Below are 23,956 nucleotides of genomic sequence, written 5' to 3'. Positions count from 1 at the left end.
AAAATTCCAGAAAAACATCTATCTCTGTTTCATTGACCATGCTATAACCTTTGACTGTGTAGATCACAACAAACTGTGGAAAATTCTTAAAGAGATGAGAATACCAGACCCACCTTACTTGCCTCCTGAGAAACCTATATGCAGGTCAAGAAGCAACAGTTAAAACTGGATATGGAACAACAAACTGGTTCAAAATTGGGAAAGGAGTACATCAAGGCTGTATATTGTCACCCTGCTTGTTTAAATTATATGCAGAGTAAGTACATCATGCAAAATGCCAGGATGGATGAATCACAAGCTGGAATCAAGACTGCCGGGAGAAATATCAGTACCTCACATGTGCAGATGACACCACTCTAATGGCAGAAAGTGAAGAGAAACTAAAGAGCCTGTTGATAATGGTGAAAGAGGAGAGTGAAAAAGCTAGCTTAAAACTCAGTGTTCAAAACTAAAATCATGGTCCCATTCAGTTCAGGTTCAGTCGCTCAGTTGTGTCTGACTCTTTGCGACCCCATGAATCACAGCACGCCAGGCCTCCCTGTCCATCACCAATTCCCGGAGTTTGCTAAAACTCATGTCCATCGAGTCAGCGATGCCATCCAGCCATCTCATCCTCTGTCGTCCCCTTCTCCTCCTGCCCCTGATCCCTCCCAGCATCAGAGTCTTTTCCAATGAGTCAACTCTTTGCATAAGGTGGCCAAAATATTGGAGTTTCAGCTTCAGCATCAGTCCTTCCAATGAACACCCAGGGCTGATCTCCTTTAGAATGGACTGGTTGGATCTCCTTGCAGTCCAAGGGACTCTCAAGAGTCTTCTTCAACACCACACTTCAAAAGCATCAATTCTTTGGTGCTCAGCTTTCTTCACAGTCCAACTCTCACATCCATACATGACCACTGGAAAAACCATAGCCTTGACTAGACGGACCTTTGTTGGCAAAGTAATGTCTCTGCTTTTCAATATGCTATCTAGGTTGGTCATAACTTTCCTTGCAAGGAGTAAGCGTCTTTTAATTTTATGGCTGCAATCACCATCTGCAGTGATTTTGGAGCCCCCAAAATAAAGTCTGACACTGTTTCCACTGTTTCCCCATCTATTTCCCATTAAGTGATGGGACCAGATGCCATGATCTTCGTTTTCTGAATGTTGAGCTTTAAGCCAACTTTTTCGCTCTCCTCTTTCACTTTCATCAAGAGGCTTTTTAGTTCCTCTTCACTTTCTGCCATAAGGGTGGTGTCATCTGCATATCTGAGGTGATTGATATTTCTCCCGGCAATCTTGATTCCAGCTTGTGTTTCTTCCAGCCCAGTGTTTCTCATGATGTACTCTGCATATAAGTTAAATAAGCAGGATGACAATATACAGCCTTGACGTACTCCTTTTCCTATTTGGAACCAGTCTGTCATTCCATGTCCAGTTCTAACTGTTGCTTCCTGACCTGCATATAGGTTTCTCAAGAGGCAGGTCAGGTGGCCTGGTATTCCCATCTCTTTCAGAATTTTCCACAGTTTATTGTGATCCACACAGTCAAAGGCTTTGGCATAGTCAATAAAGCAGAAATAGATGTTTTTCTGGAACTCTCTTGCTTTTTCCATGATCCAGCAGATGTTGGCAATTTGATCTCTGGTCCCATCACTTCATGGCAAATAGATGGGGAAAAAATGGAAAACTGACAGACTTTATTTTCTTGGGCTCCAAAATCACTGTGGACAGCAACTGCAGCCATGAAATTAAAAGACGCTCGTTCCTTGGAAGAAAGGCTATGACAACACTAGACAGCATATTAAAAAGCAGAGACATCACCTTGGCAAGAAAAGGTCCATCTAGTCAAAGCTGTGGTTTTTCCAGTAGTCATGTATGGATGTGAGAGCGGGACAATAAAGGAGGCTGAGTGCCGAAGAACTGACGTTTTTGAACTGCAGTGCTGGAGAAGACTCTTGCGAGTCCCACGGACAGCAATGAGATCGAACCAGTCAATCCTAAAGGAAATCAACCCTTTATATTCTTTGGAAGGACTGATGCTGAAGCTCGAAAACTTTGGCCACCTGATGCAAAGAGCCGACTCATTGGAAAAGACCCTGATGCTGGGAAAGACTGATGGCAGGAGAAGAGGGCAACAGAGGATGAGATGGTTGGATAGCCATCACTGACTCAACGGACATGAGTTTGAGCAAACTCTGGGAGTTGATGATGGACAGGGAAGCCTGGTGTGCTGCAGTCCATGGGGTCGCAGAGTCAGACATGACTGCATGCCTGAACAGAACTAAGTTCTGGTACAGTGTGTTTTCATTTTTGTCTCAAGGAACTTAAGATTTTCCTTTTGATTTCTTCTGTGACTCGCTGTTTGTTAGGTGTGTGTTGTTTAATTTCCACACATTTGTGAGTTTTCTTTATTGTCTATTTATTTTCTGTTTCATTGGTTTCTGTTGTTTTCACTCTTCTGTTAGTGATTTCTATTGTAGTTTTAAACCACTGTGGTCAGAAAATGAGATGAGATGCTTGATATTATTTCAATTTTCTCAAAATTGTTAATCCTTGTTTTGTGACCTAACACCATAATCTGTCCTGCAGAAAGTTTCATGTGTGCTTGAGGAAGATGTGTATTCTGCTGCTGTTTGGTAGAATTTTCTATGTATGTCTGTTAGGTCCACTGAGTCCAAGATAACAGTTAAAAATCCAAGGTTTTGTTCTTGATTTTGTCTGGATAATCTGTCTATTGTTGAAAGTGGGGTATTAAAGTAGGGTATTTTTACCATAACTATTATTGTATTGTTGTCTACTTCTCCCATCAGATCTATATGCGTTTTGGGGTGCATACAGACTTATGATTTTTATACCCTCTTGATGAGCTGACCGCTCTGTCACCATATACTGAATTCTGTCTCACTGCACTTTCTGACTTAAAGCCCGTTTTGTCTAATAAAGTAGAGCTACCCCTGCTCTCCTCTGGCTTCCGTGTGCATGGCATATCTTTTTCCATCCCTTTACTCTGAGCCTGTGTGTGCTCTTAGAGTGGAAGTGAGTCTTTTTTACACAGCAGAAAGTTGGGTCTTTCTTTTCCTCTTATGATTCTGCGGCTCTGTTGTTACTGAAGATAGAAACTGCAGGGCCAGGGCCAGCTTGGTGCCTGGCACTGGCACAATAAAGCATCATGGAGAACTCAGAGGAGCAGAAGCTGGAAATGCCTCGCCGACTCTCTCACTTAGAACTCGGTCTGTCTGAGACCACATGTGAGTCAGAGGCAGAGCTGGAATTGTGTCTTCTGATCCTGGCACTGTGTCCTTTCCAAATACCATGCTGCTCATTTTAGCTCTATCAGCAATATTTAAAAAGAAATTCATTTGAAACTGAAAGTTTTTTTCTAATGCAAAGTCCAAAAATCAAGGAAAACCCTCAATCCAGAATTACAACATGAAAAGGGCAACATCAGCTCAGCAGCTCCACACGGAGCTGCCCCCTTTTATACAGTTCAGTGTTATTTAGTGTATTCAGAGTTGTGCAACCGTCACCATTTCTGGAAATTTCCATCTCCCCTGAAGAAACCCTGTACCCATTAGTAAGCCCCCCATTCTTCAACTCCAGCCCCTGCCAGCCGCTCTGGAGCCACTGGTTTATCTTCTATTTCTGCGGGTTTGTCGATTCTGGACATTTCCTACAAATGCAACCACACGGCACGCGGTCTTTCGTGATGGCTCCGTTCACTCAGTACCTTCACCCATGCTGGAGCATGACTACGTGCTACACTCCCTTCACGGGTGAATGTTACCCCTTTGTACGCAGGAACCACAATTTCCACTATCTACTCACCAGCAAATGGACATCTTCACCCTTTGTCTATTATGAATAATGCTGCTATGAACATTGAACCACAATTTCTACTATCTCCTCACCAGCAAATGGACATCTTCAGCCTTTGTCTATTATGAATAATGCTGCTGTGAACATTTGTGTCCAGGTTCTTTTATGGACATGTTTTCAATTCTCATTGGTAAATACTGGGAACTGGAACTGCTGGGTCATGGTAACTCTATTTTTGACCTTTTGAGGACAGTCAGACTGTTTCCTAAAGCAGCTGGGCCATTTTACATTCCTACCAGCAACGTATGATGGCTCCAATTCTCTACATCCTCGCCGACATTTGTTACTATCCATCCTTTTGATTACAGCCATCCTAGTGGGTTCTGGCAGCATGTTTGTAACAAAAAGCAGCGGTTAATATACTCTGGGCAAGCACATTCTCTGACCAACCATAGGACCCAATCACCATGGGAGGTAGAACAAGGATAATACTGAGCGTACTCCCTGTCTACTGCCTGGATAGGTAAGGACACTAGTTCTCAAAATGTGGTTCCCAGACCGGCAGCACATCACCAGGGAACCAGTGCGAAATGCAGAGACTCCACCCAGACACTGAGTCCGAGTCTGTGGGGTGGGGCCAGCTCTCTGTAATTCCAGTGACCACGAGGCCTGTGCACAGCCTTTCTGCCCTCAATGCCAGCTTTAACCCCCTTATTGGTAATGATGAATATGCACCAAATCCTTCCTCCCCTGCAAACAAGGATGACAAGGCCAAGGAAAGCTTTCTGAAGGATTCAATCATGCAACTCAAGTGGAAGGTCTTCAACGCCTTCCAATAATGAGTGAGTGACAGACACTGTTCGTGTAAAATGTTCACGATAATTAATGTTGAGCACAGAATAAATAACCAGCTGGAAAATAAAGGGGAATTTCACAAGCACCATCCGAGGCAGTAGTAACACAGATGGGATTTCCAATATATGTGATATTTTCAATGTTCCTTATCCACTCAAGGCTTCAGAGAGCATGCACGCTAGCTCACTGGGGCGTGGATGACACAGGTGTGGCCCTGAGCAGTCACCCGAAACACAGCGACGTCTCCTCGGTGCCGTGAAGCACACTGCAGATGCTCACCCAACAAAGCGAGAACTACTGCTTGTCTCTTCCCCACACTGCCACTTAAAAACCTCTCCACGCACATTTCTTACAAGCCCACAGATTCAGCTGTTAGGGACTCCTCTTTGTAGCTCCATTTTTGTTACTTCCTTCAGATACTGGTCAGACTCACTGCTTCTCTCCACCTTCGCTTGCAGCCAGGCTCACGGCAAGCCCATGTGCTCCTGCTTAGCAACTCCTGCCAGGCAGTCAGGAGAAGAAGAACCTGGGGCAGAACCATCAACACCTTCCATCAGGGCAAAACCGGTGCAACTCTTCCAGCTGTTCCCTGACTCTCATCTGTCAGTGGCTACACTGGCTTTCACAGCATCTCTCTTGACTGAGACGTCGTGGTGTCTCTGAGTAGATTCAGAACCTTCTGGTAAGTGTCCAGGACGGCCTGAGCAGTGGGTCTCTCTGCAGGCACCTGGCTCTTACACGCCCTGTGAATGTCAAACAGGTGGAATCGGACCATGTCGCTCCCTTCCACATGCCCCAGAAGGAAACTGGAGACGTCAGGAATCTTCCAGATGTCGCTCTTCTCGTCATACGCGGGCATGAGGTCGTCCTGGAAGGGCACGTCCTCTCCAAAGGGCCACAGCTGTTCTGGGGCCACGAAGTCCCCATGGAGCTCCCGGTGGCCACACTTCACCAGGGCCCCGGAGCTGTGGTTCACCAGGGGCAGGGCGTCCAGGTCGTTGAGCACGATGCTGAAGTTGGCGGTCAGCAGGTACTGGGACAGGGTCTTGGGCAGGTCACTGGAGTCGCACATGACCAGCGTGCCCAGGGGGCTGCGGTGCAGGAAGTCGAGGATGGCCACGTAGCCCAGGGCCAGCTGCAGCCTGTGCTGCCACGTGTTCAGGCTGCGGTACTTGGCGAGGTTCAGTGTCGCCTCCAGGTTGCCCAGGGAGCCCAAGGGGTGGTACTCGGTGAGAATGGTGTCGTTGTCCTCGCAGTAGCCCAGCAGCGTGACCACGTGCTCGCTCTGCAGTGCCTGTAGCATCCGCAGCCCGTGCAGGAAGTCGTCTCTCACCTCCGGCCTAGTGAGCCGCGACAAGGCCACCTTGCGCTCCTTCCACTCGGACAGAAACACCTGGAACAAAGCCACAGAAAACGTCAACCCGGAACCCTCAGCAGCTGATGAGCTGGGAAGCAGCTGCTTTGAGGTGCTGGCTGCGGTGCAGAGGATGCACAGAGTCAAGCGTGGGCTGTTCCACAGACTCACTTGGGAGCCGGACCAGATGCTGGGTGAAGGCTCGGCCCGCAGGCGGTGGGGCAGCTGGCCTGGGAGCGGGTCTGTGGGATGACGGGCTTGCAAAGCAGATGTGGAGAAGGGGGTTCATTCCCCGGAGAGGGGGCTGCACGTGCAAAGACGGGGAGGGAAAAGGCCGGGGAAGGGGCGAGTGGAAAGCTGGAGAACCCCGAGTAGGGAGAAAGTCCAGCCAGCCCACCGCACACACCGGCACTGCCACTCGCTTTAAAAGGTGCAGAGTAAAGCACAAATAGGAACGGCTATACGTAGGGAACACGCTTTAACACAGTCATGGTTTCCATGACTTTGGCTGGAACAGCAGAAGCTGAAATGATGCACTCCACCCTAGGCCAGCCATCCTGACACCGCCAGCCGGCGAGCAGCTGCCCCGCACAGCTGTGCACTCACACTTCTATCACAGGGAAAGAAGTAAGAACCACTGACCCGCTGCTCGAGTCCCCAAAGGGAAGGCAGGGGTTGGAGAGGAGAAAACAGCCTCCAGGTCAGGACCCGGCTGCCCGGGCTGAGCTGGACCCTGTGGGCCAGGTCCCTTTGGCTTCCATGTCTTCGTAGGTAAAATAAAGGTTATGGTAGCAAGCTGGGGTGTAGTTTTCTAGAGACTTTGGCACTTAAATTAAAGGCAATAACCCGAAATAGATAAAAAGCTCCAGAAATAAAAATCCAGCATTATTTATCAAAGCCTAACTGGAACCTGTCCACCCATCAACAATTGGGAAGTGCTCCAGTTATGCAGGGCCACTCAGGGAAGGTTATGGGTGCAGCCAACTGCAGATGCTATCGGATGGGGTTTTCACAGATACAAGCAATGTGACAGATGAAAAGGACACAGTGTTTTTATATTATTGTTCTAACTGCATAAAACAAAATTACACAGAAATCTAAGGACGTTTTCTATTCTCTTTACATGCTTCCCGCCCCCCCCCCAACTTTATATCTTTTGGTATAACAAGAAAGAATATATAATACTCTAATATTTTAAAACATTTTTTTAAGGAACTAAAAAATACATTAAATGGAGGAGGTAGGCTGGAGGACTACAAAAATTTACTGTGGGCCTGAGAAGGAAGGTTCATTAACAGAAAAACCTACGAAACTGTCGCCGTTGATCATTTATTCAAACAGTTGTCTTTTAAGACATTCTCCAAAACCCAAATCTGAGAAATTTCACTATAGATAATTTCTACTAAGAAGTCAAGTTGCCCTCGCTGCTGGAATCATTGTATGTTTCATGAATACATTTCTTAAATTTTAATATGGAACACATTTTCTTCTCTTCACAGAGCTGCACAAGCACTGAATTTGATCTCTGACTCCAGTATAAAAATCCTGTTTCTGTTGAGATCCATCACTCCCTTGGGCTCCCCTTCCCCTCACTGGCAACTAGCTTTTTTTTTTTTCATATAAAATGGGGATCACTAAAGAGAAGCCACTATGGTTTTTTTATACATTTATTCCACAAGAAATGCGGGAGAGCTTCAGCCACAGGCCTCATGACTTCCCCTCAAACCTCGCTTACATCTCATTCACTTTTGTGCCTCAGATAAATGAAAAGATGAAATACTACTGATGTTTATTATCAAATATTATTAGTCTTTGAGATCTCTCACAAATATCTGAAACCTCCAATATTACATACTTGCAAGTCAGGGGTTAAGAATCATTTCTCAGCAATCTACCTTTTTAAAAATATTATAAAAATAATCATGAATACTCTTGATAAAAGTTCAAATACGGAGGGAGTAGAACTCCTTCCTCTGAATTTAATCCCCAGCCCAAAGGAAACTAGTTAACTGTTTGACTAGTAATGTTCCAGACATTTTTCTATGCTTTTACACGTATTAATATCCATTTATAAAATAGCATTTGAGTTTGTTATATAAAATGGTACTATAATATATATAGAGAGAGATTCAGGTCATTCTTTTTAAAGCTTCATAACATTTCATAGTATGGGTGTACAAACTATACTGGTGTATGTTAGGTAAGATTTTGCAGAAGACCTTTTTTTTTTAAACTGAAGTATAATAAAAATTCATTAAATTTGGGACAGATGCTGTCAGGGTGGCTTGGGTTCCTTTTTCTACACAGTTCTGTAATTTTACATAGGCATTTACTATGACCTTATGTGATCTATTTTTAAAGAATTGATATATATCTAAATTATTTCCCACTTATTTCCTATTAACAACAGTGCTACAGTGAATAGCCTTATATTCACATCTCTGTGCACATGTGCAGATGTTTTCATAAGTTAGGGAAGTAGATGGATCACTGAATGAACACTATGTACCATTGCACCCTTCAGAGCCTGGGCGAACATGCACTTTCACCAATCATGTATGAATCTTACGTTCTAGCCTCAATCACACTGCTGCTGCTGCTGCTAAGTTGCGTCAGTCGTGTCTGACTCTGTGCGACCCCATAGACGGCAGCCCACCAAGCTCCTCTGTCCCTGGGATTCTCTAGGCAAGAACAGTGGAGTGGATTGCCATTTCCTTCTCCAATGCACGCATGCATGCTAAGTCGCTTCAGTTGTGTCCGATGCTGTGCAACCCTATGGACAGCAGCCCTCCAGGCTTCTCTGTTCACAGGATTCTCTAGGCAAGAATACTGGAGTGGGTTGCCATTTCCTTCAGCCTTACTAAGTGTTACCAATCTACTGGATGAAAAACATTTCCCTGTTTTCATCTGTATTCTCCTGACTGCTAACTCATCCCTGGGCATTTCTGTGCGTCTTCTGTGGAAAGTCTGATCACTGTCCTTCATACTATCTCCTCTAGGGTTGTTTGCTTCGTGCTTATTAATTTCTAGGAGCTCTTTATATATTATTCATGTGATCCTTATTATAAATGTAAAGACAAATTTTAGAAAATAATGGTCCTTTGCAGTAAAAAGTCTAATCTGTCTTCATTCATTTAACAAGGTACTTATGTCAATTAAAAAAACTGAAGGAAATCCCTGGCCATGTGAAATTTACATTCTAGTGCAGGAGGCACACGATAAGAGAAAATAAACAGGAAGTGTGTAAAGTCCACTGGAAGGTAAAATATGCTTTGGAGAATAATTAAGCAGGGAAGGGGGAGAATTTATAACTTTATTAGTTTGGGGAAGCTCTCGCTGGGGTGATACTCAAACAGGAAGCTGACAGAGGTGGAGGAAGGAGCCAAGGGGCTTCTGTGGACCACATCCCAGGCAGGAAGGATGGCAGGGCAATGGCCTCTAGAGATGCGTCCACAGCCTGCCGTGATAGAGCAGCGAGGGGTCAGGGGGTGGGGAGTGGAGCCAGAGCAGAGGAGGGACACTGCTGCCTGTGGCCACACACACGCCACTCCAACGGCGGCGAGAGCAGCTGAAGCGGGCCACGGCAGAGGCAGAGAGCCCCATCTGGAGGATATGGAGACAGGCAGGCACCAGGCACGGAGCCCCGGCTCGGGAGGGGACAAGGCAGAAGCCTCAGAAAGGCCAACTCCTAGCTCTCTCCCACATGCAGAGACACCGCACCCTGCTGAGGGGCTGCGCGTGGACATGGACACAGGGGCATGAGAGGGGTGCCTCCCGGGGTGGGGAAGAGAGAAACTCTGGGATTAACACACATGTGCCACTAAATATAAAAGGGATAACCAACAAGACTCTACCGTAGAGCTCACTATTCTGTAATAACCTATATGGGCAAAGAACCTGAAGGACAGATGAGTAACTGATTTCACTGTGCTGTACGACTGAAACTAACACCGTACTGTAAATCAGTAACACCCCAATATAAAATTAAAATTGAACTTAAAAGAAAAAGGGGGCCTCCTGGCCGTGGTGTGAGTAGCTGGGTGATGGGGAGAAGGGAGGAGGCTGAGGGGATGGTCTGTGACACACCTAGAGTGAGAAGTCTTTCAACAGCCAAGGTGTGGGGGAGGCAGGGGATAGAAAAGGCCCGAGTTCACCAGTGGATAAAGGTAGGGACGGGGCCGGATGACGCCACCCAGGCATCGGCACAGAGGAGAAGAGAGGTCCCAGATGAGGAGGCGGCCGGAGGGTGGACACTGCGTTTTCACACATCTGTGCTCCAGCCAGCCTTCCACATGAAAAACATCACATCCATCCCTTTCTGGGGTTACACAAAGCTGGAGGGCGCCAGAGGAAGAGAAAGAACCGAATCGGTTCTTCTGATGGGCGCCAACCCAAGCGCTCTGCCTCTGTAAAGGACCTTTTCACACCGTTCATGGGGTTCTCAAGGCAAGAATATCAAGTGGTCTGCCACTCCTTTCTCCAGTGGACCATGTTTTGTCAGAAGTCTCTACCATGACCTGTCCGTCTTGGGTGGCCCTACAAGGCAGGGCTCGTAGTTTCACTGAGTTAGAGAAGGCTGTGGTCCATGTGATCAGTTTGATTAGTTTTCTGTGATTGCAGTTTTCAGTCTGTCTGCCCTCTGATGGAGAAGGATAAGAGGCTTATGGAAGGTTCCTGATGGGAGAGACTGACTATGGGGGAAATGGATCATAGATAAAGCAAGAAAGTTCCAGATAAACATCTACTTCTGCTTTACTGATTACGGCAAAGCCTTTGACTGCGTGGATCACAACAAACTGGAAAATTCTTCAAGAGATGGGAATACCATACCACCTTATCTGCCTCCTGAGAAATCCGTATGCAGGTCAAGAAGCAACGGTTAGAACTGGACATGTAACAATGGACTGCTTCCAAATTGGGAAAGCAGCACATCAATGCTGTATATAGTCACCCTGCCTATTTAACTTATATGCAGAGTATAACATGCAAAATGTGAGGCTGGATGAAGCACAAGCTAGAATCAGGATTGAAAGGAGAAATATCAATAACCTCAGATATGCGGATGACACCACCCTTATGGCAGAAAGCAAAGAGGAACTAAAGAGCCTCTTGATGAAGGTGAAAGAGGAGAGTGAAAAAGTTGGCTTAAAACTCAACATTCAGAAAACTAAGACCATGGCATCTGGTCCCATGACTTCATAGCAAATAGATGGGGAAACAATGGAAACAGTGACAGACTTTATTTTCTTGGGCTTCAAAATCACTGCAGATGGCGACTGCAGCCATGAAATTAAAAGACGCTTGCTCCTTGGAAGAAAAGCTACGACAAAACCAGACAGCATATTAAAAAGCAGAGACATTACTTTGCCAACAAAGGTCTGTCTAATCAAAGCTATGGTTTTTCCCACAGTCATGTATGGATGTGGACCATCAAGAAAGCTGAGCGCCGAAGAATTGATGATTTTGAACTGTGGTGTTGGAGAAGACTCTTGAGAGTCCCGTGGACAGCAAGGAGATCCAACCAGTCCATCCTTAAGGAAATCAGTCCTGAATATTCATTAGAAGGACTGATGCTGAAGCTGAAACTCCAATACTTTGGCTACCTGATGCAAAGAACTGACTCATTAGAAAAGACCCTGATGCTGGGAAAGACTGAAGGCAGGAGAAGGGGACAACAGAGGATGAGATGGTTGGATGGTATCACCAACTCGATGGACATGAGTTTGAGCAAACTCATGATGGTGATGGACAGGGAGGCCTGGCGTGCTGCAGTCTGTGGGGTCCCAAAGAGTCAGACACAATTGAATGACTGAACTGAACTGAAAGTACCTTGGTTTTAAAGGACAAAAGCAGCAGCTGTGAAAACTACTGGAGGTCTGTGAGGCGGGCACACGGAGGCTGCCAGAGAGGAGGATGCCCACGAGGGAGGCGTGGGGGCAGCCGGTGGATGGAAGGTCAGGAGGCCGCCCTGGGCCCCACCCTACACAGGCCCTGGGGTCCCAACGTGGGCAGGACAGATGCGCTCAGGATACTTGTGCCATGAGGGCAAATTTCAGGCAAAGAAACAAAGCCTCAGTAACAGCCCTTGAGTGCCCTTCACCTTAACAAACAAACCACACTGCACACTGCTGAACCTAGTGGGAGTCTGCTGAGATCCCCTGAAATCACGTCTGTCCCAAACAACAACCTGGCATCACCAAAGCTACTCAAAGACATCCTTCAGGGTAAAAACCAATGCCGAAAATGTTCTGAGGGAGCACAATAACACAGAAACAAGTGGGGAGCCACAGGGTCCTTCTTCGAAGGAGACAGAAGTTACCTGGCTTCAGGTGCTTCTCTACTACCTCCCTCCCTGGCGACATCTTCACGGCCCACTGCTGTCAACACCGACCCAAATCTATACCTCCCCCCACCCCGAGTGCCAGGTTTTACACCCAGCGGCCGGGCCACCTCAAGCGCACACGGGACCTTCCCGGCACCACTGACCCTGTCCCTCAGCTGCCTGGGCCAGGCACCTCTGTCACCCTGTCCCTTACACCCCACGGCCAGTATAACGGGATGGCCCGCGGCCTCCTCCTGGCAGGGACAGCCAGAACCCACTGATTCCTCACCGGATCTGGTCGGGCTGCAGCTGCCTGTCCCCATGCTCCTCACCCAGGCCGGCACCACCCCCCCCACTGCATGCAGGAGCAGCGTGCCCAAGGCTGGGAGCCCCCCGGGGCCCTCACCTCTTATTCCTTCCTTGCATCCTGCCTCTGGTCCCCAGACAGCCAGGCAAGGCCTCAGCTCATCCCCGGGTTTCCTGCTGGAGCCTTGTCCCCAGATACCCACTACCACCTTGACCCCCCGGATGACAAGCCCACGGCTCTCTTCCTTGCCCCAAGGGCAAGTTTCAGCCAAAGAAACAAAATCTCAGGGCAACGGCCTTTTCGTCACCCTTCATTTTAATGAACAAGCCACATCCTTAACTGACTTCTAGAGTCATCCTGCCTCAGTTAACACGGGCACAACCGCTGCTGAAACAGCCCATGAGACCAGGCTCTGGAGGCTTCTAATGAGAACTGAATTGGCCCCTTTGGGTTCTCTTTTTAAAGTAAAAAATTTTCTTAATCAATGTAATAGTATGCTGATATAAATCACAGCAATATCTTTTTCCATCTGTCTCCTGGAATAATGGAAATAAAACAGAAATAAACAAATGGGACCTACTTAAACTCAAAAAACTTTTGAATAGCAAAGGAAACAATAAACAAAAGGCAAAGACAAGCCACAGACTGGGGGAAAATATTTGCAAATGATGTGACCGACAAGCGATTAGTCTCCAAAACTTATAAACAGCTTGCTCGCATGACACTTAACGGCATCAAAACAAACCTCCGGGGCCTCCTGGTGGATCAGTGGTAGAGAATCCATCTGCCAGTGCAGGGGACATGGGTTCAATCCCTGGTCTGGGCAGATTCCACATGCCTCGGGGCAACTAAGCCCGTTGCGCCACAACTGCTGAGCCTGTGCTCTAGAGCCGGCGTGCCTAGACCTCTGTTCTGCACCAAGAGAAGCCACTACAAGAAGCCCGTCACCCCAACCAGAGCTGCCCCCACTCACCGGAACTAGAGAAAGCCCACGCCCTGCAATGAAGACCCAGCACAGCCCCCAAAAATAAACAAACAAAATGAATTTTAAAAAAAAGACATAGATAATAAACACATAAAACGGATAACCAACAAGGACCTCCTGTACAGCACAGGGAACTCTGCTCAGTGGTATGTGGCAGCCCGGATGGGAGGGGAGCTGGGGGAGAATGGATACATGGATACGTGCAGCTGAGTCCCTTTGGTGTTCATCTGAAACTATCATAATGCTGTTAATTGTCTATACTCCAAGGTAAGATGAAAAGTTTTTGAAAAACAGCACTGTACAGCTGGAAAAATAAGAACCAGAAAAACTTGCCCCAAACCCTCCTTCAGCATTGCACGAGTTCTATCATTTTTATATTTTTTACGGATGTAATCGTGCAGATAGGACAGCCTCTGGCACAGCTTTCCATTTTGCTTTTCTACTTAGGACAGCATTCTCACGCTGTGACACAGGCTTCCTAACGACCCCTGTTGACCGCGGAACACCCTACAAGGGGGTGGGCCCACCCTTTACAGGGATGGCGTCCCGCAGTGAGGTTTCTGGGGGGAGCTGGCGCCCTCCCCCGGGCCGCCTGCCCCCTTGACGGCGGGCGCGACTCACCGTCTTCACGGCTCCCTCCCCGACGCGCTTCAGAGGCCTCACTTCCGTCCTCAGCTGCTCGCAGGACAGCCACGGGGAGCAGGTGGTCGCCTGCCCCATGCTGAAGTGGCCTGGTGGGCAGCGGCCGGGCTGCACCGCGGGGCCGCGGGGTGTGGTGACGAGCCGGTCGAGGCAGAGGTAGAGGAGGACGTTCATGAGCGCCATGGACAGCAGCAGCCCCACGGCCGGCGGCAGCTCCCTGGGCGCGGGCCCCTTCCTGCCCTCCAGGGGCCTCGTCTCCATGGCGCTGCACTCCGCAGGCCCCTCAGACGGAGGCCCCTCAGATGGAGACACGAGGTGCGGTCACAGCCCAGCCGGTCTCAGGAAGGACGGAGGGGCCAGGGCTGCCGTGAGCATCTGGGTTTGAGAGAAGCAGCCGCAGGTCGTGTGCCCGATACCTGCAGGGTCGAGCAGAAGGCAGCCTTGGGCCTGTCCGGCCATGTTTCTGTCTCCCCCACAGCCGCCTGCGCTGAGGACAGGCTAGCACCGTGCAGCTAGCAATGCTAAGAGGAAAGCAAACCGTGGCTCTGGAGACAGCAGGGGAGAGAGAAGCTGGGCTGGGGGCTGTCTGGGATGCTGAGGGGCTGGGATGCTCCTTGGGAGGTGCTCAGAAGCCCCCTGACACTTTTAAGAAGCAAAGGTGTGAAAGGGTGCCCTGGGAGGTTGGTGGGGGAGGCGGTGGTGGGAGAGGCGGTGGTGGGAGAGGCTGGGTGGGAGGCCCGGCCGGAAATCAGGATGAGCGCTGATGAGAACGCACGCGGCCTGACGGGGGTGAGGCAGGGGCGCAGGTGACTCTCGACAGCCCGGGAGCAGGTGTGGGTCCGGCGCTAGGCAGGAGCTGCTGCCTGGCCGCAGGGGGGCGGCGAGGGGCGGGAACGAACCTGCATGTCGGGCGCGGGGCCCTCCAGGAGCCTGGGATGGACGCAGGTTGCCACCCATAGGGAGCAGCCAGAGCAGAGGAAGTGGGCTTAGCCACAGCATGGGGCATGTGACACAGTGACTGACGGACCCTGGGTCTCGGGGCCGAGGACACAGTGACGCGAAGCCTTACCTGCCGGGAGGGCCTTCCTTCCCGCTCAGGTTTCTGGCCAGACTCCTGGGTCGGTCAAGGCTCCGGCTGGCCCTGTGCGCTGGTTTAAAAGCGCTCTGCCTCTAAGTACCAAAGAGGAGGTCTGCTGAATTTTGAATAAGACTCATGACTCTGCACACAGACAAACGGCCACAGTCTAAGCAGCCCCCTTCCCCAGGCCCTCCCGGCCAGGGGTCTCCCAGGCTCCCGATCTCCAGGGCGGTACAGGGGGGCCGGGAGCCCAGGCCTCCCTGCCAGCCACCCTCTGTCCCTGGCCGCTCCCCTGACCCCATCACTCCCTCCTGGAACTCACTCCTCCCACACATCTTAGGCAGCCTGTACATGCCCTACTGCGGGCACTGCCAAGCGTCAGGCCACCCTCTTTGAACGATGCCTGCCTTCTCACTGCAAACTGTTCTCTGCAAGTACAGACAAGCAGAAAGTCTGCAGCCCCAGGACCTGGCGGGGAGCTTGACGCCTTCACTCTTGTCTGGAGCAACTAAATCGCTTTGCCTGGAGAAGCCACTTCTGACCCAGAGTTGGTCTGTGTCTCTGATCCAGAGTTGAGCACAGGAATACAGCCATTATTTTGTAGTAACTTTTAAGTGGAACATAAGCTTTAAAAATATGGAGTCATTATGTTGTATGCTTGAAACTAACAAAATAGTTTAAATCACCTATAATTCAATTGAAAATCTAGGCTGAGATGTAATTCACATACTATAAATTTGAGGTTATCACCTCACACCTGTCAGAATGGCCATCACCAAAAAAGACAAGAGATAACAAATGTTGGTGAGGATGCGAAGAAAAGGAACACTCTGACACTGTTGGTGGGAACATAAATTGGTGCAGCTGCTATGGAAAGCCATGTGAAGGTGCCTCAAAACACTAAAATTAGAACCATCGTATGATCCAGCAATCTCACTCCTGGGTGCATATCCAAAAAAAAATCCCTACTAATTTGAAAAGATACATGCATCCCTATGTCCATAGCATCATTATTCACGATAGTCAAGACATGAAAGGAACGGTGTCTGTCAACAGAGAATGAATGAAGATGCTGTATTTTTATGTATATATATATATAAAATCTTAACATGAAAAGATAAAAAAACACTTCCCAAACTCAACCCTCCCCCCTCAGATCCACTCTCTTCAGTGCTCGCAATCTCAGAAGTGTCAGCTGTCACCTCCCAGTGACCAGGCTGCAGGCGTCAGCAGTGACAGCGCTTCTGCTGAGCAGGGACTGTCAGAGGGGAGGGGCTCGTCTCAGCCACACCACCCTGGACATGCCAGACCGCATCTCCCCTCCGAAGCTAAGCGGTGTCAGGCTGGGTTAGTAGGTGGATGGGAGAAGGGAGGACTCTGCCACGGGTCAGTGTACTTTGCCCTGATCGGAAGAGAATGCAGGGCTTCCATCATCTCTGCTGTCACCGCGAGGAGTTCAGGGACCCCTGGCTCTGCTCCAGGCTCACTCAAGCCCCTCCTCTCTGGGACGAGGTGGGGTGCTCACCCACGGCCCGGGTCCTGCCAGCAGCGCCCAGTGACGGCCCGGGCATTGTCTGCTCACCGTCCTCGAGATCCCGGGCCCGCATCTTTCTCTACAGCGCCCTCCTTCCAGGCGTCTCCCAGGACTCCGGTGGATGCGACGACAACATTCACCACTCCGGCCTCACAGTCTCCGGATCGTCTTCCCTCAGTGCCTGATTCTTAGAAGCTGACCTACAAGAAACAGGCAAAACCCCTGCCATCTCTCCTCTGCGGCATTTAAAGCAACCAAGAGTGTCTCGACTTAGACCTGAGGTCAGAGGCCAGAAGAACTTTTTCCCGTAAAGGGCCAGACAGTGAAAGTTCAGCTTTAGGGGCCAGAGCGGTAATCGAGGGACCACAGCACTGGGACGTGCGGGGCGTGCAGCGGCCGTGCAGAGCGACCGGGGGACAGTCACGGTCCCTCCATCCGGCCGCCAGAAGGAGCCGGGACCTCCTGCACCAGTGGGCGAGCGTGGCTTTCCTCCAGCAAGACTCTGCTCACAGACACTGGGATTCGAGCCTCACGTCACAAAAGACTGTTTCTTTGATTTCTTTCCCCCAGTATTTAAAAACATGAAAGGAATCCTTAGCTCATGGGCCACCCAAGAATGGGTGGCGGGAAGAGCAGCTAGTCGGCCTGCCTCAGGGGACGGCATCCCTCGAGTGATGTCGCGGGCCCCTCTTCCATTCGCCTTCCACGTGGTCTCATCCACGCACACGACTCAGGCAGCCACGGTCACGTCAATGGTTTCTAGCCTCTGCTGTAACCTGGCTCTTTCTCCTAAAGCATCACTCAGCCGGGGACCCTTCAAGGTCTGGGACGTCCACAACTGAATTCTCCCTCCTGTCGCCAGCATGCCTGCCACTCAGGGGTCCCCACTGTGAGGGGGTCGCAACCAGGGAACTTGATGTCTCCCCCTCAAGCCCGACCGACCGTCACCATCAACAGTCGCTTCTCCCCCCCGAAAGCTCCCAAATCTGCTCGCTCTCCCCTTCCCTCGCTTCTCCACCCCACCCCAGTCTAAGCATCTCCTACCTGCGCTTCTGCAACACTCTCCTACGGGCTCTAACACTGCTTTCTCTTTTCCAATCCATTCCCCGCAGCAAACAGGATCTCTTTTCTTCCCTGAAACATTGCAAGCACAGAAAAAGTGAAAACGGAGGCCATGAGCAGCTGTCCAGCTCTGCCAGGTAACACTGCGTCCCCCTTTGTAAAGAAATAATGCCAACAGGGCTGAAGCCACGTAGCCCTTGCAGTCCTGTTCTGCTCCCTCCCAAGAAGTAACCCCCATCCTCAAGTGGGTGGGTCAGCGGTTCTTAACTGAGGTCCCTGCACCTGCAGCAGCAGCAGCAGGAGCATCTAGAACTTCTGAGAAACGCAAGTTGTTGAGTCCTCGCCCTGGACTTTCTGAATCAGAAACCCGGAGGTGGAGTCCAGACATCTGTGCTCACAAAGGTGACCCGGGCACCTGCCCAAGGTTCAGTTTCCACGCGTGCTTTTTATTTTCACCACATAGATGTGTGCCCCTAAGTAACAACACAGAACGCACGAATGCTTCCAAGCTTTACACAAGCGGCGCTGTCCTTGTAACCGCAGGGGCCTGGTTCCAGGACTCCCGTGAACACCGTCTGTGGGGGCTCAAGTCCCTCCTCTGAAATAGCACAGAGTCCCATATCAGGGATGCGGAATGCACGGAGCGCCAAGAGTACATCCTTGTAAACTTGCTTCTTTTAAAAGCCCAGCCTTACGTTTCCGAGGTTTTACCCAAGCGCATACATGAAACTCTAGTTCACTCTTGTGGACTGACTATACCACCGCTGGTGAAGCAGGTTTTGCACACACTTCCTGTGCCCGTGTGGAAGACCTCCTCTCTGGTATAAACAATGAAGCACAAATTTTGTTACTCTTGGCTTTAAAAACATTTGACAGCCCCTCTCTGCCCTCAGGGGGTTTCCCTGGTGGCTCAGACAGTAAAGAACCTGCCTGCAAGGCAGGAGACCTGGGTCGGGAAGATCCCGTGGAGAAGGGAATGGCAACCCACTCCAATATCCTTGCCTGGAGAATCCCACAGACAAAGGAGGCTGGCGGCCTAGAGTCCAGGGGGCTGCAAAGGGTAGGCCATGAGTGAGCAACTAATACTTTCACTTTCTCTGCCCTCAGGCTAAAGTCCAGACTCTTGATACCTACCCCTCAGAAGATCAGCCTCCATGCCCCTCTCCAGACCCAGCCCTGACCCCCCCCCCCCCCCCCCCCACCCCCTTATCCCTGCAGGCCCCCTTGCGGGATGCTGGTTCCTTTCTCCTTGACTGTGAGGTCGAGGACCCCTTGCCTGCTGCGTGTACCCAGGCTGGCGGGCGGCAGGATCCCTTACGCCCCCATCCTCACAGGCTCAGGCGCCGCCTCCCTCTTCTGCGTCACTCCTCCCATGTCTGTGCCTGCGCTCCTTCTCTTCGCGGTGCCGGCGCCCTGTCGCTCTCACCCACCACCCGCTCCACGGAGTGGAGCAGCCCCTCACGTCCCATCAATCCTACCCTGCACCTCCAGGGGTAGAGTCAGATCTTACAAGGTCTGAAGCTTACTTTGTTTTCTTTTGGAGGGACATCGCTTTCTTCTCTGCCACTCAAGGCTGCCAACCTCAGGACACGTTCACATCTTCGAATCTGCGCTGGATTCTCATCACCCTTTCAATGCATTTCTTGTCCACGTGACAGCCGTGCGCCTCACTAGCCTTTCAATGATCCCAAAGTCCCCTCAAGCACTTCTGAATCCCATCTCAGAAAGACACGCATCCAGAAGTTCAGCTACCATTTTGTGTCAGTCTGACACGGATTCTGTGAGCTAGATATAACTGCTATTATCCCCATTTTACAGATAAGAAAAACTGAGGCAGAGCGAATTACCCAAGGTGACTAAAACTGTACACAAAGAAGTCAAACTTTCTGGCCTCAAATTAACATTCTTCCTCTAAATCCTACAGCCTCAGACAATGGACTGAACTGAATACAGCTAGGTCACTGCAAGGATTAGGGGACCCATGCTGAGACCCTGAGACTGTCCATCCACTTATTAAAGAAGTCTTTCACTCACCCCATCACCTGATTTGTTTGTTTGTTTTAAAGGCATATTTCTGGAGTAGGCTGCCCAGGGTTAAGGGATAAGGTTGTATGGCTGAGGGAATGTTCTTGCCCAGAAAAAAGCAAACTGATAGCGAAAGCTACTGGTTAGGCACTGCTTAAGGCACACTGGATTTCTGACAATAATAATAAAAAACTGGTAACAGGAAAAGTGGAAACTACTGCTATACACTCACAGCTTAATTTTTAAAAAAGAAAGAGACGGCAGTGGGAGGGAGAAGCGTGAAGAAAAAGAAAAGCAATGGAACAAAATTGGTTTCTGCCATCTATAGAATATCTTTTACAACCAGAGAAGAAACGAATTCGTGCTCCACAACACAACTTTGGTTGTACCCCACGTTGCCAACAAAGCACAGGCACATCAATATAATTATTTTAAATATGCTGGATGCCTGCTTAGCCTTAAGGTTCTAAAGCAGAGATCAAGGGTGGAGAAGACGAGACCACCAAAGAACACGGCTCAACCCTGCTTTTTAAAAGTGGGGGCAGCAGACGACTGCACCGGACTCAGCCGCCCCCGGAGGCAGGGGCAGCGCGGCGCCGACCACCTCCGCCGGAGGTGTCCGTCCCGGCGGAGTGTCCGTCGGCTCCAGTCAAGCGAGGGCGCCGGGCAGTACGCGGGCCAGCTGCCCCCGTTCTCGCCCGCAGCCCCTAGCCGCTCGCCGGTTGCACGCGCGGCTCCGGGAGCGGGCTGGCGCGGCACCTCTGCCACCCTATCTGCGGTCCCCTCCCACGGCCCGCCGCCCCTACCTGCGGTCCCCTCCCCCGCCCCCGAGTCCGCAGCCGCCCCTACCTGCGGTCCTCCTCCTGCCAGGCACGCGGGCTCCTGCGCCTGCGTGGCCGGAAGCGCTCCCGGTAGGACCAGCGCCAGGTTGCCCCACGGGCTCCGTCTCCCGCTACGCACGCGGAAACGCCGGAGGCCGGAACGCAAATCAGGAGTCAGAGCGCACCCGGAACCAGCTCCCGCGCACTGGGCCGGCCCCTATTCCGGCTGCTGCTCTCAAGTGCGAGGGTGGTGATGCGGCTGCGGGCTGGTGATGCGAGGGCGGGGCGGCAACAATGAGGACCGGTATGCTCTAGACCGGCCCAGCGAAAAGCCCGGCTTCCAAAGGGTGGTCTTCCAGCCTGGTGCCAAAGCTTCACGGCGCCAGGGAACGTTTTAGAAGTGCAAATTCTGGCCTGCATCCCAGACCCAGGGCTGGAGCCCAACGCTCTGGGCTTTACAGGCCTCCGAGGATGCCCATGCTGGGCGTGCACATTTGTTAAAGTGTGGCTTCATCCTGGAAAAACCCTAGGTGAATGAAGAAAAATGCACCCAGCTGAGCCGTGCACAGGAACACACATGCGCGCACACCTCAGCATCTCCCAGTGTCCTCAGTTCGTGTGTTAGGAGCCACACTTACCTACATCTGGGGTTAAAACTTTGCAATGGATTTCAGATGACTCTCCACCACTTCACGATAATTAATAAGCTGCAACCCTTACAATGCCCATGTCTAGAACTGAAAAATAATCAAAACAAATTCATCGGATAGGTTCAATAGCAGAATGCAGATGACAGAGAAAAATGTCAGTGGACCTTAAGACAGATATATAGAAATGAATAGATACATAGAAATATAAATGAGCCAATTTGACCAATAGGAAAAAAATAGAAAAAAGAACAAAAGGCACTTGCTAGACAAGAACACTCTAACCTTCTTGCCATCGGAGTCCCACGGAAGATATTATTTGAAGGAATAATGGCTTAAAATATCCTAAGTTTGGTGAAAAACACAAATCTATGGAGTCAAGAAGCTGAGCAAACAGAATGAACCCAAAGATCTCCATTTCCAGACACATCAAAGTGAAATTACTAACACAAACTAAATATTTTGCAAGCAGAGACAGGACATGTACGTGAACAACCATTCTAAAGACGCAAGGTGGCATGGCATTTCTTAAGTGCTTAAGAATTGTAAACGCAGAATTCCATACCCCGAAAAAATACCCTTCAGGAATGAAGATGAAATAAAGACATTCTCAACTGAAGGAAAACTAAAGAGAATTTGCAACCATTGGAACTAATCTGAAAGAATTGCTGAAAGAAACTTCTTCAGACAAAAGAGAAATTATACCGGAAGGAAACTTGGAACATCAGGACTGAAAGAAAAGTAACAAAAATGGTGTGTCTTTGGGTAAATGTAATAAGACTACTCTTACTGAGTGATTCAAAATATGCTTGGTGGTTGAATGCAAAAAGTATAAAATTATCTGATGCGTGGTAATGAATCCATCTGCCAGTGCTGGAGATGTAGGTTTGATCCCTGAGTCGGGAAGATACTCTGGAGAAGGAAGTGGCAACCCACTCGTGTATTCTTGCCTGAAAAATTCCATAGACACAGGAGCCTGGTGCACTACAGTCCATGGGGTCACAAAGAATCAGACGCAACTCAGCACACACGCAGGCTCGGTCTCTCAAAAGTTGGGGTCCCTGAGGTCAGAGATAGTAGCATCTTACTCTGTTTTCTAGCTCCAGATTTCCTTTATGTGCATCCAAGCAAGTGCTGTTTACCACATTTGAAGTTGAAAAACTCTGTTCAATCATTAATAAAGCAATAAACCTGTCACACGTTGACAAAAATAACATTTTATAAAACTTCTGCTTTCCAAAAAACCAACCAACCAATCAGGAAAATGGCTTTGCTTTACATTTTTGTAAATCTCTTTCATCTGACTTAATAGAAGATATCCAGATTCTCCTCTCTGGTGCTATATTCAGTCTGGTGCAATGTGATGTTTTGGGTTAAAGTACATGAAGAAAATTCACTCATACACACATACATAGTCGGAAAGGCAGTATTTTCATAGTGTTTTATGAAGCTGTATGTATCTTTGATACTACACCAAAACTTGACAAGTGGTAGTTTCTAAAAGGTTAGTTGCAGCGTGGAAATCTGCAACCTTATCAATGTACCTTTTGTGTGGTTACAGCTTGTAATATGAATGGATTGTTTACGCATGTGCAGTATCATAGATGGCTTGTTGGAAAATGTTGGTTCTATGGAGCTATATGGATCCACCAATTGTTGACACGTTTAACTATTCATTCTTGACTCAACAATGAATTAACTCATTAATATTACTTTGGTTTCATCAGAAGGGTCTGTAGGTACTGGGAAGCTGTCAGGCTCACTGTGGTAGATTACAATTTTCCCTTGAAAGCACAAATTTTATGATTGGCAGCAAACAGTTGTTCAAGTACAAATGGCATAGCAAGAACAGTGGCCTGTTTGGGGCCACAACAAATGTTTTTCTTCAAGACTAACCCAAGACAACCAAAAAATATGCTTCCATTCAGTCACAGAAAATACTGAGAAGACAAGGAGTATTGTGAATAAAATATGTGCTTACTGATGAATCAAGCACATTGTTCAATGAGTGCAGGCAGTGAAGAATACAATGACGACTCAGTGCCACTGCCTTGATGTAAGCTAAGGCGCCAGCTGTGCAGATGGCAACACAGTGAAAGTATTACTGAACAACAAATTCTGAGCTAGCAGCCCCCTGAGAGGCTAGCATGTTAATCGTTAATAGTCTAATGTTTATTAACATGTTAATAGTCCAAGGTTTCATTGGACTAACTTGTTAGTCCAATGAAAAATAATGCACCCCCAGGTCTCTGTATCCAGCTGCCCATGAGGAGATGGCCCTCGTGAGGATTATCAAAATAAGTCACTGTACATTTAAACCATGGAGTCTCCTCACTTGACTCTATTGAGTCATCTAGTTAATACCTTTTGGTAAATGAATTGCCATCTAGATAAACATCAGGCAGAAAATGCCAAGTGGCTAGGCTGATGGAACTGCTTGGTCTGCCTGTTACATTTCTCAAAGTAAGTGAACTGCCATTATGCTTTTTATTAAAGTCTCTTATGAGGCTGTTGAGTCAGCAACCC

The 23,956-nt window shown here is 49.1% G+C and overlaps 1 protein-coding gene across 4 annotated transcripts; it reads right to left on the bottom strand.

Annotated features, from left to right (window-relative positions):
- Positions 1-4,657: 4,657 nt before the first annotated feature.
- POMK (protein O-mannose kinase) lies at positions 4,658-20,785 on the bottom strand. Of its 4 annotated transcripts, none has more exons than XM_061404644.1 (6): positions 20,769-20,785; positions 17,920-18,009; positions 16,924-17,075; positions 15,333-15,433; positions 14,243-14,679; positions 4,658-6,046 (listed from the first exon to the last, which is right to left on the bottom strand). In XM_061404644.1, exons 5-6 carry the CDS (start codon positions 14,522-14,524, stop codon positions 5,276-5,278), a joined length of 1,053 nt encoding a protein of 350 aa, XP_061260628.1. In that variant the 5' UTR covers positions 14,525-14,679; positions 15,333-15,433; positions 16,924-17,075; positions 17,920-18,009; positions 20,769-20,785; the 3' UTR covers positions 4,658-5,275. The 4 variants fall into 4 exon arrangements, with proteins under 4 accessions (XP_061260628.1, XP_061260630.1, XP_061260627.1 ...); XM_061404646.1 differs by lacking the exon at positions 20,769-20,785 and adding an exon at positions 19,464-20,721 and having other exon boundaries at positions 15,333-15,453; XM_061404643.1 differs by lacking the exon at positions 20,769-20,785 and adding an exon at positions 19,464-20,721.
- Positions 20,786-23,956: the final 3,171 nt, after the last annotated feature.

Source organism: Bos javanicus, chromosome 27, assembly GCF_032452875.1.
Source record: "Bos javanicus breed banteng chromosome 27, ARS-OSU_banteng_1.0, whole genome shotgun sequence".
Taxonomy (NCBI): domain Eukaryota; kingdom Metazoa; phylum Chordata; class Mammalia; order Artiodactyla; family Bovidae; genus Bos; species Bos javanicus.
The sequence above is the reverse complement of the archived record's forward strand: the minus strand, read 5'-3'. Positions and strand labels throughout refer to the sequence as shown.

What these genes read in the sequence shown, in the direction of transcription:
- POMK (XM_061404644.1), bottom strand. Translation starts at nt 14,524, where the DNA reads ATGGAGACGAGGCCCCTGGAGGGCAGGAAGGGGCCCGCGCCCAGGGAG. An exon ending in GGGAGGGAGCCGTGAAGACG is followed by an intron (nt 6,047 to 14,242) that starts GTGAGTCGCGCC and finishes GCTTTGTTCCAG; the next exon opens with GTGTTTCTGTCCGAGTGGAA.